This window comes from Puma concolor, chromosome E2 (genome assembly GCF_028749965.1).
Source record: "Puma concolor isolate L17-30 chromosome E2, mPumCon1.1.hap2, whole genome shotgun sequence".
NCBI classification, from domain to species: Eukaryota; Metazoa; Chordata; class Mammalia; order Carnivora; family Felidae; genus Puma; species Puma concolor.
Window position 1 is genome coordinate 60,323,284 of NC_141681.1, and position 12,063 is coordinate 60,335,346.

At 46.4% G+C, this 12,063-nt stretch overlaps 2 protein-coding genes across 9 annotated transcripts in view; one reads left to right on the forward strand and one right to left on the reverse strand.

Annotated features, from left to right (window-relative positions):
* Nucleotides 1-12,063, reverse strand: part of NLRP13 (NLR family pyrin domain containing 13) — a 112,831-nt gene that overhangs the window by 98,854 nt on the left and 1,914 nt on the right. The window contains exon 2 of one of the 8 annotated variants that reach the window (XM_086690784.1): nt 10,017-10,146. The exons of the other annotated variants lie outside the window; for them this stretch is intronic. The gene's annotated coding sequence lies outside the window, so the exon portion shown is untranslated. The remainder of the gene's footprint in view (nt 1-10,016; nt 10,147-12,063) is intronic. 8 annotated transcript variants of the gene reach the window in all.
* Nucleotides 1-12,063, forward strand: part of NLRP5 (NLR family pyrin domain containing 5) — a 35,448-nt gene that overhangs the window by 17,213 nt on the left and 6,172 nt on the right. The window contains 6 exon segments of the mRNA XM_086690819.1: nt 359-526; nt 2,368-2,538; nt 4,707-4,877; nt 7,711-7,881; nt 9,947-10,117; nt 11,668-11,838. Of these exon segments, the coding sequence (XP_086546945.1) occupies nt 359-526; nt 2,368-2,538; nt 4,707-4,877; nt 7,711-7,881; nt 9,947-10,117; nt 11,668-11,838 (1,023 nt within the window).

Here is a 12,063-nt window from a genome sequence, read left to right on the forward strand (position 1 = left end):
ATGAGGTGGAGAGATTAAATTTTTTTTTATCTTTAAAATTAGGGGCACTCGGCTGGCTCACTTGGTTGAGCGTCCGACTCCGGCTCAGGTCATGATCCCGTGGTCCATGAGTTCGAGCCCCACGTCAGGCTCTGTGCTGACAGCTTGGAGCCTGGAGCCTGCTTCCGATTCTCTGTCTCCCTCTCTCTCTGCCCCTCCCCTGCTCACGCTCTGTCTCTCTCTTCAAAAATAAACATTAAAAAAATAATGCAAATAGTGAGAGATAAGAGAGTTGTAATACAAGAAGAGGAACAAGGGAAAATTGAGGTACAACTGTCCCCTATGTCTGATGCATCGTTTTCTTTTCTCTCTTCGGTAGATTTAAAGGTGCACAGGTTACCCTTGGTCTTCGTCATCTCTGGATGACTCTCATTTCCAACCGTAATATTAAATACCTGAGCTTGGAAAGCACCCACCTGAGGGAAGAAGATCTCATGATGGCATGCAAAGCGTTAAGACACCCAAACTGTTTGCTGGAGTCTTTGAGGTAAGTTCTGGGGATGGCTTTTGCTTTTTTGATTTTGGTTTTGCCAGTGTTGTCTTTGCCTTTTTTTTTTTTTAATGTTTATTTATTTTGAGAGAGACAGTGTGAGCAGAGGAGGGGCAGGGAGAGGGAGAGAGAGAGAGGGAGGGAGGGAGGGAGAGAGAGAGAGAGAGAGAGAGAGAATATCCCAAGGAGGCTCCATGCCATTAGCACAGAGCCCACCGTGGGGCTCGATGTCACAAATCATGAGATCATGACCTGAACCGAAACCAAGAGTCATTTGCTGAACTGACAGCCATCTGGGTGCCCCTGCTGTTTTTTTTTTTTTTTTTTTTAATAATTGTTCACAGCAAGTTGCAAAACTAGTAGGAAGACTGCACGATCTGGAGGTGGATGGTGTGGATGCTTGTGTAGCACCATGGATGTACTTAATGCCACACACCTGTACAAACTTTGTGAGGCATATTTCCCCACAATAAAAAGGTAACTTTCAGTGCTTCATAAAGATAATCCAATTTGGGGCAACTGGATGACTCGGTTGGTTGAGCACTCAACTTGAGCTCAGGTCATGATCTTGTGATTGTTGAGGCCAAGCCCCAAGTCAGACCCTGTGCTGACAGTGCGGAACCTGCTTGGGATTCTTTGTCTCCCTCTCTCTGCCCCTCCCCTGCTTGTGCACTGTGTCCGTCTCCCTCAAAATAAATAAATAAACTTTAAAAAAATTAATTAGACGACAGGAACCCTTGAGGCAATTTCTCTCATTGTTGTGTCTTCCATAACTAACAGTGTGATATCAAACCCAGGGATGCTGACACACTGACCAACGTGTGTATGTCGTTTTGTGTCAGTTTGTGAAACGTGCAGATTTGTAAAACCACGCCGTACCCAAGATCCACTAGTGCCATCAACCCCGATCCCTTTTCCAACCACACCATCCGTAATCGTACAGTACGTCACTGCCCTGTGACTGGACTGTTTTCAATCAGCCAATTCTTCCCGATCCACCATCCATGCTGGTTCCTTTTTAGTGCTGAGTACTTCCTATCTGGTAGCACGGTACAGAACAGTTAGGTAACCATTCAACTATCCGGGGACGTTCTGTTCATTTCCAGTTTGGGGGCTGGTACCACAGTTTTGTAAATCCTGGGCGTGTGTTTTGTGGATTAGATTAACTTGGTCAAAAGACACCGCTACTTGGATGCTTATGAGATGCTGAGGGAGCAAACTTGCAAACCTGTACACAAATAGGTCCTATAGACCTAACGCACAGTGTAATAATCATAGACAGCAAGATTGTATTGTAAACATCAAAACTGTGAAGATACTAGATGTGAATCATTCCCACCCCCAAAAAAGAAATGATGGTGCTCACTAATGCTTACAATGGCAATCCTACTGCAGTATATAAACGTTTCGAATCAGCATGTTTATGCCTTAAACTTACATAATGTTACGTGTCAGATGTATTTCAACTTTTTTTTAAGTGCAAATATATAAAACATTGGCTGGCGATCATCTGCATAAAATAATGCTGGAGAGAGGGGCGGCCAGGTTGGGTGGGGTGGGGCAGGCACAGGTAAGTAAGGTTGGGAGACTGGCTTACTCAGAAGAGGTGACATTCAAGAGACCCGAATGGAAAAACTGAACCACATAAAGACGTGGGGTTGGAGGTGGGGGTGGGGGGATGTTGCAAGCAGAAAAAATAGCAAATGCTCAGACTCTGAGTCTGGAGCAAACAGTGTCCAAAAATCAGCAAAAAGGCCAGCGTGGCTGGCATGCAGGGAAACAACGGGTTGCTTTATGGGCAGAGACGAGACTGTGTTTCCTGTTGCCTGTTTCTGCAGGTTGGATCACTGTGGACTAACCCCCACCTGTTGCATGGTGATCTCCCAAATCCTTCTTACGTCCATCAGCCTAAAATCTCTGAGCCTCGTAGGAAATAAGATGACAGCCCAGGGCATAAAGCCCCTCTGTCATGCCCTGATTGCCTCACAGTGCACCCTGCAGAAGCTGATGTGAGTTGAACTTCTTTTCACCCAGGCTATTTCCTCTTAACTGAGACGGTCCAAGCGATGGGGAAGGAATTAGCTGATGCCTAAGCCAAGGGTTGGAATGGCAGTTGTGACCCCATGGGAGTGCCCCAATACTGAGGATAAAAAAAAAAACACCCAGTAAATAACATCCGTGCCTTCGCCACTAAACTCTGAACCAATATGAAAGTCTAGGGGAGAGGCCAAGCTCATAGAACCAGCGGGTGGAACGGTGGTTGCCAGGGGCTGCTGGTTGGGGACCAATGGGGAGAGGTTGGTTGAAGACAAGTAAATTCTGGGGAGCTAACATGCAGTGTTCAGCTTAGAGTTAGCAATGCTGTGTTACCTACTGCCAAGTTTCACCCATGCCGAAATCCTGGAGACTCTTAGGCTTGTGGCTGGAGCCACCACCTACGGTGTCTTTGAGCACCAGCCTCTGTGCTGCATGTTCTCTTCTCACTAATGCCATCCTCACAAACAACTGCCAGGGAGGAATTATTTTCATCCCATTTGCTGATAAGGAAAAGAGAATCCAGAAGGAGGGAAATCTCTTGTCTAAAGTCACAGAGGGAATAAAAGGCAAAGCCAGAACATGAGCTCTGGTTGGATACCTAAGGGACTAATCTATTACTTGGAAATTTCCCCCTCGATGACCTACCATCTGGGCAAAGTTGTTTCCCTCACCACTCTCAAAGCATGCCGTGGCAATAACCTCCCTCTTTCATGGGGAGTTTGGTGGCTAAAGTCGTACCAAAAAAGGAAAACTAAGTGGCACAAACTACCCTTCAAAGTCCTGAGTGGGATTCGGGGCGGGGGGTGGGGGGCAGAGAATCACATGAGAAGCCAACACGTCTTCTCTTCCTCGGTCTGTAAGGGAGGGGGAAAAAAACTTTACCTCTATCCTCTTGGGTGCGATGTCTGAGGCCTGCAAATTAAACTGATGATTGACAGGGGAAAGTACCGACCAGTTTTATTGGTGGTACTTCACTTTTTTTTTTAATTTTTTTTTCAATGTTTTGTTTTATTTTTGGGAGAGAGAGAGACAGAGCATGAACGGGGGAGGGGCAGAGAGAGAGGGAGGCACAGAATCGGAAACAGGCTCCAGGCTCTGAGCCATCAGCCCAGAGCCTGACGCGGGGCTCGAACTCACGGACCGCGAGATCGTGACCTGGCTGAAGTCGGACGCTTAACCGACTGCGCCACCCAGGCGCCCCGGTACTTCTTTTTTAATGTGCCTGGGGGCTTCACAGAAAAGATGTGAGGAACCCAAAGGAGTGGGCAGACTTGAGCTTATATATCATTATAGCAACGTATGATAAATAGTGGAGGAGTAACTAGATAAAAGGGGTATGGAGCTTCTAGGAACTGATAAATTGTGGGTAGGTGACTAAGAAGTATATGGGGGTACCTAATGGTAGATAAAGTTTATACGATAAGTCACTTCAATGTCATGCCCATCTTTGGTGACAAGTGTCCTTCTCTTTCTGGAATCGAAGAGGAGGGACGCATGCACAAGGGAGATTCGTGCCCTGTTTTTAGGCAGGTGAGGGAGAGCAGAGAGCTCTTCCTGTCTCTGCTTTTTCTCAGATGCTCTCAGTTCAAGATCATCCTTATGCCAAAGTGGCATAGTTCAGGCTTACATATCCTGACCCCCTTCTGATCCAACCCACATAGCATTTCTTCATTGAAATAAATCACTGTCAACAATATGGAGTCAGTGCTTGCTGTATGCACAGCTCTGAGCACCTTAGAGGGGTTAACTCATCTAACTTCATCACGAGCCCCTGCCAGAAGCACCGTTAAACTCTTCTCTGCAAGTACTCCTGCCTATGAAGCTTTGAGAAACCAGTGGGATAGGAAGGTCAGCTTCCAAACAGGAAGGTCACTAATCCAGCAACGCCTCCCACCGCAGTACATGCGAGGAGCAAAACAACTGGACGGAGAGCGGTTGGCATCGCCCGTGTGTTTCCCATTGGGGCTCACGGCAGATCTAGTCACCCACATCACTGAAGTGGCGTTGACTTTGCAAGTTAAATGCAGACACGGTGTGATGTCGCCCTATAGTGGCAGGGGCATGCCAGCCATGGGGGTGACCTCTATGGAACTTGAAGAGCAACCTCACCATTCCCTTCTGGGGGGCTCTCTCCTTGCAGACTGGGGAACTGTGGCCTCACCGCTGCCGACTGCCAGGACCTGGCCTCGGGCCTCACCAGCAGCCAGAGTTTGACACACCTGTGCCTGTCCAGCAACAGCCTGGGGAGCGCAGGCCTGAATCTGTTGTGTCGAGCCATGAAATCCCCCAACTGTGGTCTACAGAGGCTGATGTGAGTCCGACTCCCTTCCCTGGGAGGTGCACTGTCTTATTACAAACAGCATGTATCACCTGCCAAACACAAAGCAGAGGGGAACACTGTTGTCATGATGAAAGGAACTTATAAGGGCTGCGTCCTGTTCCGCACCCCAATTTCTCCTTCCGTGGAACATTCCATTTCTGCCTCTGTTTTCTTTCAGTGGGAAATCATCATTCACCCAAAGGCAGGCAAGTCTCCTTACTGTTACCACAGTCATGTTCTGTAAAGTCACCATAAACACGGAACCGTTGCTCCCATGGGAAACATGGGGTTAGGTTCCTGGGTGCCTCCGGTCACATTTTCCTCTACCAATCAATCAGTGCCTAACCTTGCTTTGTGCGTTTCTGTTTAAAGACCCCTTATTTAATGCATATTGTTGATTCGTTAGCATTGAGCTCAGGGCCAACCGGGCCATAACTCATGCCTGGAGGAAGCAATTTTCTCCACTCAGAAGCACAGCCTTCTTGTGCGTGGACACAGTGGGCAGCACTTCAGCACTAGACATTATCACTGCATTTTAAACAACAAAAGCCACAAAAACATGAAAAAACGTGGCACTGAGTGAAAAGGATACTTGTTTATGATGAATTTGAAATGAGTTCAGCCTCAGCTGGGAGCGGGTGCCTTGGGCAGCTCAAAACTTTCTCTGCACGTGCACGCGTGTCCGTGAAGGACCGTGAGCACCGTGCTTAGGGATTTTCAGGGTAGCAAATAACTTTGAGCTGGCCAATTTGCAAACACAGAATCCAAGAATAATGAGGATCGGCCACATTCATAAACTCTCTTAGTTGCTAGAGATGCAGAGATGATAAATGTGCTCTCTAGGTTCACAGAGCTTAGATTCTGGTAGGGAGAGCTGGATAAGGGAGATGTTTAGACGATGGTAATGGTGGTACAGGGTTGAGAGCCACAGAGGCAGCGTTCCTCGGCTCCAGGGAGGGACCCGCACACAGTCAGGGGATGCTGTGTACTCTAGCTGGGTTACAAGAAGATGTCTCAGTAACTGCTTTAAAAACTGCCACCCCGTGTTGCCAAATTCCTCTTCTAGCCTCCATCTTTGGTGTGGTAGTGAGAACGAAAGAGTTTTGTTACACCTGTTCCACACCATCAGTTTGCCTTGCTGGGGTCATTTTGCTTTACGCCATCTCACCCCATTGACCAATCAGTTCACCAATAACTCTGTAAAAGCAAAAAACTGATCTAGGCTGATGGTGTACCTGTAGCCATAAATTCTGTTAAAGAATATAACTTTAATGTTCATGTCTCTTAGAGTGAGTTCTAAGTAGTGATGGGATATTGAGTATAGTAGACAGAATAGTGCCCCTCCCCCCCCAGATGTTCGTGTCCTAACCCCTGTAAATACATAAACTCACATGGCAAGAGGGACTTTGCAGGTGCAATTAAGTTAAGGATCTTGAGATGGGGAATGGTCTAGGATTCTCTGTGCAGCCCTAATATTATCAAAGAGGTTTTTAAAAATTTTTTTTTACATTTATTTATTTTTGAGAGACAGAGACAGAGCACAAGTGTCGGGGGCGGGGGTGGGCAGAGAGAGAGGGAGACACAGAATCCAAAGCAGGATCTAGGCTCTGAGCTGTCAACACAGAGCCCGACGCAGGGCTAGAACCCACGAACCGCGAGATCATGACCCAAGCTGAAGTCAGATGCTCAACTGACTAAGCCACCCAGGTGCCCCTCAAAGGGGATTTTATAAGAGAGAAGAGGAGAAGAGATGTGGTAACAAAGGCCAGAGGATATAACTGCTGACTGGAGACTGGGAGTAAAGAATGCGGGCAGCCTATAGAGGTTAGAAAAGGCAAGAAGCAAAGATTATCCCCTCGAGCCTCCAGAAGGCACACAGCTCTGCGGACACCTTGAGTTTTGCTCCAGTGAGACTCTGAACTCCAGAACCACATGATCATAAATATGTGTTTCGAGCCACTAAAAGACTGTGCTGATTTGTTATAACAGCAATAGGAAACTAACACATTGAGTGTGAAGGAAAATTAAAAACAGGGGGTCTTGAACGGCATCCGGAACATGCATCAAGCTTTTACTTAAATTCTAGTCCCTTAACATGCAGCATAATTTTGTTTTCAGCAATAGAATTCAGTGATTCATCACTTACATACAACACCCAGGGCTCATCACAAGTGCCCTCTTTAATCCCCATCACACCCATCTAGCCCATCCCCCCAACCAATACCCCTCCATCAACCCTCAGTTTCTTGGCTATCGTTAGTCTTTTCTGGTTTATTTCCCTTTTGTCCCCTTCCCATATGCTTATCTGTTTTGTTTCCTAAATTCCACATATGAGTGAGATTATATGAATTTGTCTTTCTCTGACTGACTTATTTCACTTAGCATAATACGTTGTTCCATCCACGTTGTTACAAATGGCAAGATTTCATCCTTTTGGTGGCTGAGTAATATTCCATTGTATGTATATACCACATCTTCTTTATCCATTCATTAGTCAATGGACATTTGGGCCCTTTCTGTAGTTTGTCTATTGTTGATAGAGCTGCTATAAACATTGGGGTGTGTGTGCCCCTTCAAATCTGTATTTTTGTATCCTTTGGGTAAATACCCAGAGGTACAATTTCTGGGTTGTAGGGTAGTCCTATTTTTAACTTTCCAAGGTACCTCCATACTGTTTTACAGAGCAAGCTGAAACGTTCTTAAGTACCCCCATAAATATCCCCCTCCCAAAGCAGGAATAAACTGGGGCCAACAGAAGTTGCTTCCCCAAGGTTACGCCAAGTCCTGAGTACGCCTTCCTCTCTCCCTTGTGTGTTCCCTGCAGACTAAAAGAATGTAACCTGGATGTCGCTGGCTGTGGCTTTCTTGCATTTGCACTTATGGGCAACAGACATCTGACACACCTGAGCCTCAGCATGAACCCCTTGGAAGATGACGGGATGAACCTTCTGTGTGAGGTCATGATGGAGCCATCTTGTCACCTCCAGGACCTGGAGTAAGTTTCAATGGTTGTTCGGGACCAACTCTACCATATTGGGGCCTGGGATTCCTAGAAAGTCAAGAGATGTGAGCAGGAAGACTGGTACCAAAAATCAGTTCTGGGGTCAACCAGATGCTCATGTGTTCTGGGGTACACTACAGTGAGTGTGGGAAGGACAGAGAGATGAGTCCAAACAGAAGCCCCAAGACAGGATCTTTGCAGCTTAGGTCGCCCTTGGTTTCTAAAACCTGTTCACTTCTCAGAGGACCTCTTTTTGTCCTAAGTTACTCTTCTGCTGTTCATTCTGTATGTAGGGTGAAAACGGAGGGGCTCTCTCTCTCTCGATACCTTTTCACTCCCTTTTACTGGAATGTTTCTATTTAATAAGAGTATTCCATCCTTAAACAGACTACAGGAGGGGCGCCTGGGTGGCGCAGTCGGTTGAGCGTCCGACTTCAGCCAGGTCACGATCTCGCGGTCCGTGAGTTCGAGCCCCGCGTCAGGCTCTGGGCTGATGGCTCAGAGCCTGGAGCCTGTTTCCGATTCTGTGTCTCCCTCTCTCTCTGCCCCTCCCCCGTTCATGCTCTGTCTCTCTCTGTCCGAAAAATAAATAAATGTTGAAAAGAAAAAATTAAAAAAAAAAAAAAAAAAAAACAGACTACAGGAAAGTTAAAAGGTCTCAATGAGAGGAAATAAATCCCCAATTCATAACCAAGCAGTAAGCGCTGTTACTCCTCTGGCAAATTCCTCCCAGATGCATAAATAGCATTTAGTGTTACAAAGAAAGGATCCCAGCAGTTACCACTGGAGGCTTTCTTGCCCACGTGGCAGGCACAGGGCTCTATATATTTTGCATGTGAAGTCTCATGTAGCTCCCCTACCAATCATTCCCACGAAAAACCAGAACTCCCAAGGAGCCAAAATCTTGCCTTTGGTCTCACATTCTGTCCCCCAGGGATCTGCAGACCATAGTAGTAACTAAGTATTCCATTTAAGGATGCATGATACCTTTAAAAAAAAATCCCCTAAAGCTAGACACTGAGCTTATGGCCAATGTTTTAGTCATATGTACCTTGCAAATCTTTGTGTAACTGGTAGCACCTTCTCTTCAATTACAAAAATAGAACTAATGAACCAAAAAGACCATTTTAAGACCTCTTCCTCTCCAATAATACATAATAGAGAGGAACTGGATAGAGATCATAGCCCACAAATCAGAGTCCCCCCCCCCCCAAGCATTAATTCTTATGTTTGTTTTCATGAAATTGGCATATCAAGCCCTACTTTTGTATGGAGTAGAAACTAAAGCTTAATCAATTGGAGATGACATCTCTTTGGGATTACATTTATGTGCTGGGGGGTTATCTGGTCCTCACCTCATCATTTATCCATGCTGGCATCCAAGACTTGGTCATTCCCACCTGATCTGCAGGTGTGAGCCCTAACAACTGTGTTCTTGCTCATTCTTGGTGTGAATGCCTCATGAAGAAGGACTCTCTCATCCCCGATGGGATCGTTCATTTTAAAATGAAAATAGGAGACAGTGAAGCTGTTCCCATCATTTCTACTCAGATGAGTCAGCCGGTCCTTACTGCAGCGGCTCTCTCAACTCCCACCTTCATCATTCCTACTGGGAACAGAAGCACAAGACGCCTCTCCTTTCAGACCCCAAACCTAACTCGCATTTCAGTAGCTTCTGTCCTCTGTCATCTTTTCTCGCTCCCTCAGGGCTCTGTCCTTTGTCACGGACTCTACCAACTTCTCTCTTGTGGGTTTTTTTTTTCTGTCTCTTTCTTCTCATCCACCAGGGAGAATCCTTACCCATCTCCAAGTGGGAAGCAAGATCTGATGTGCTTGTTTCTTTTTCCCAAAGATACCTCCACATCACACACTTTCCCCACCTGCCACTATCATCCCTCTGCACATGAGCTAGTGGATTTTGCACAGTCTAAAACATTACCAGGGATGAACAGAAAGGTTACCAGTTAGGAAAGAGTAAAGGAAACGCCCCACTGATGTTTCTGGGCATCATCCCCTTGAAGCACTCTCTCCTCAAATTACACGGACTGTCTTCTTGCAGACTGGTTAAGTGTCATCTCACTGCCACCTGCTGCAAGAATCTGTCCCAGGTGATCTCAAGGAGCAAATACCTGAAGAGCCTGGATCTTGCCGCCAACGCCCTGGGTGATCATGGCATCGTAGAGCTGTGCGAGGGACTAAAACACAAGAAGGCTTCTCTGAGGAGGCTTGGGTGAGCTCCTGGGGCCACCTGTTTGAGGGCTGGGTGAAGAGAAATGGGGACCTGAGCCTGAAGTTGCTTGAACAAAGACGGTGTTCTCTCTTGATTCCTCTTGAATTTGCTTTGTTCTTCCCGGTGCTTAAGAGATGACATCACTCCCTTCAAATCAACATAAAGCTACTTCATAGGAAAGCCTAGACTCTCCACCATGAAAGCAGTTAATATCTGCACCCACATTCCCTTCTTTCTAAACAGTAAAGAAGGAATCCCTACCTCTATCAGAGGCTAACTTTGCTCACACTGGGAATCCAAGAAGCATCTACGAAGTGCCTTATGCTATCATAGAATTACCTGCCCTTGTCTCCTTCCACAGACACCCCACTAGAGATTTTCTGTTTTCATAAATGCTTAGATATAATTTCAGAAGGAAAACCAATAATAAGCCTTATTCAATCCCACCTCACCATCTAACTAAACTACTTGAGCTCCATGCCACAGACTTTTTACTTTATCACAAAAAATTCCCAAACACAGCAAACCTAGAATGATTGGGACATGACAAACTGTATGCTCACCATCCAATTTAAACAATCATCAATATTTTGCTCTGGCGAGTTACAGGGTTTGTCATTGTACCTCTAAATACCTCAATATGCATCTCCAACATGTGAGAACATGGCCACCATACCCTATTTACATCCAACAATGCCATTTGGCTCTCCACTGCTCTTAGGATAAAATCCTAAATCCTTAACATGACCTAAAATGTCCAGCCTCCTCTCACGCCACTGCCTCTGGCTCCCCTCTGGCCATCTGGTCGACTCTCCATGTCTCAGACATGTCCCACCCCTTCCTTCCACAAGGGCTGTACAGTGTACTAAGCTCTGTTGCTGCTTCCTGCCCCCATTCACTGGGCTTACTTCTTGTCTCTTGAGTCTCACATGAAATGTTAGTTCCTCAGCAAGTCTTTCTCCATGTGTCTTGTTTTGTTCCCTGGTGACAGATGCTCTCAACCTTTATCTTTCATTCTTTCCACAACTATAATTAAGTCACTCAGTGATTCTTACCACCAGAACCAGCAGCAATGGCAGCATCATCACCTGGGAACTCATTAGAAATGCAAACATTGGGGCAGGGTGGGGGGCCTTGGGTGGCTCAGTTGGTTGAGCATCTGACTCTTGATTTTGGCTCAGGTCATGATCCCAGGGTTGTGGGATCAAGTCCCACTTTGGGCTCCATGGAGCCTGCTTGAGATCCATTCATATTCTCTCTCTCTCTCTCTCTCTCTCTCTCTCTCTCCCTCTCCCTCCCTCCCTCCCTCCCTCCCTCCCTCCCTCCCTCTCCATCCATCTGCCCCTCTCCCCTGCTCTCTCTCCTTAAAATACAAAATTAAAATTAAAAAAAACTAAGCAAATGTTCAGGTTCCTGCCCAGAACTGCTGAACCACAAACTTCTATAGGTAGTGCCCACAACTCAGTTTTAAACATTGATGTGACAGTCAGATGGGTTGAAGGACCAGTCACTAATCTTTGGAGGCATTTCTTGGCATGTTGGCTCTGCAGGTTGGAGGCATGTGGACTGACTTCAGACTGCTGTGAGGCACTCGCTTCGGCCCTCCTCTGCAGCCAGCGCCTGACCAGCCTCAATCTGATGCGGAACAATTTCAGCCCTGCAGGAATGATGAAGTTATGTCCAGCCTTTGCACAACCCACATCTAATCTACAAATAATTGGGTAAGTCCCTGGCATTGTCTTCTGAGATACAAACCTCCTTGTACTACAGGCATGCTAGTTGGTGGACAAACACTTTACCCCAGAAGTTGAGATTGTGGCTCAGAAACCAAGTATTTATTCAACCACTAAGTGCCCACTGTGTTCCAGGCACTGTGCTGGGGATACAGGGACACAGACATAGAGGCAAGGTGCCTGATTTCACAGGACTTACTTTTGGATGGGTTT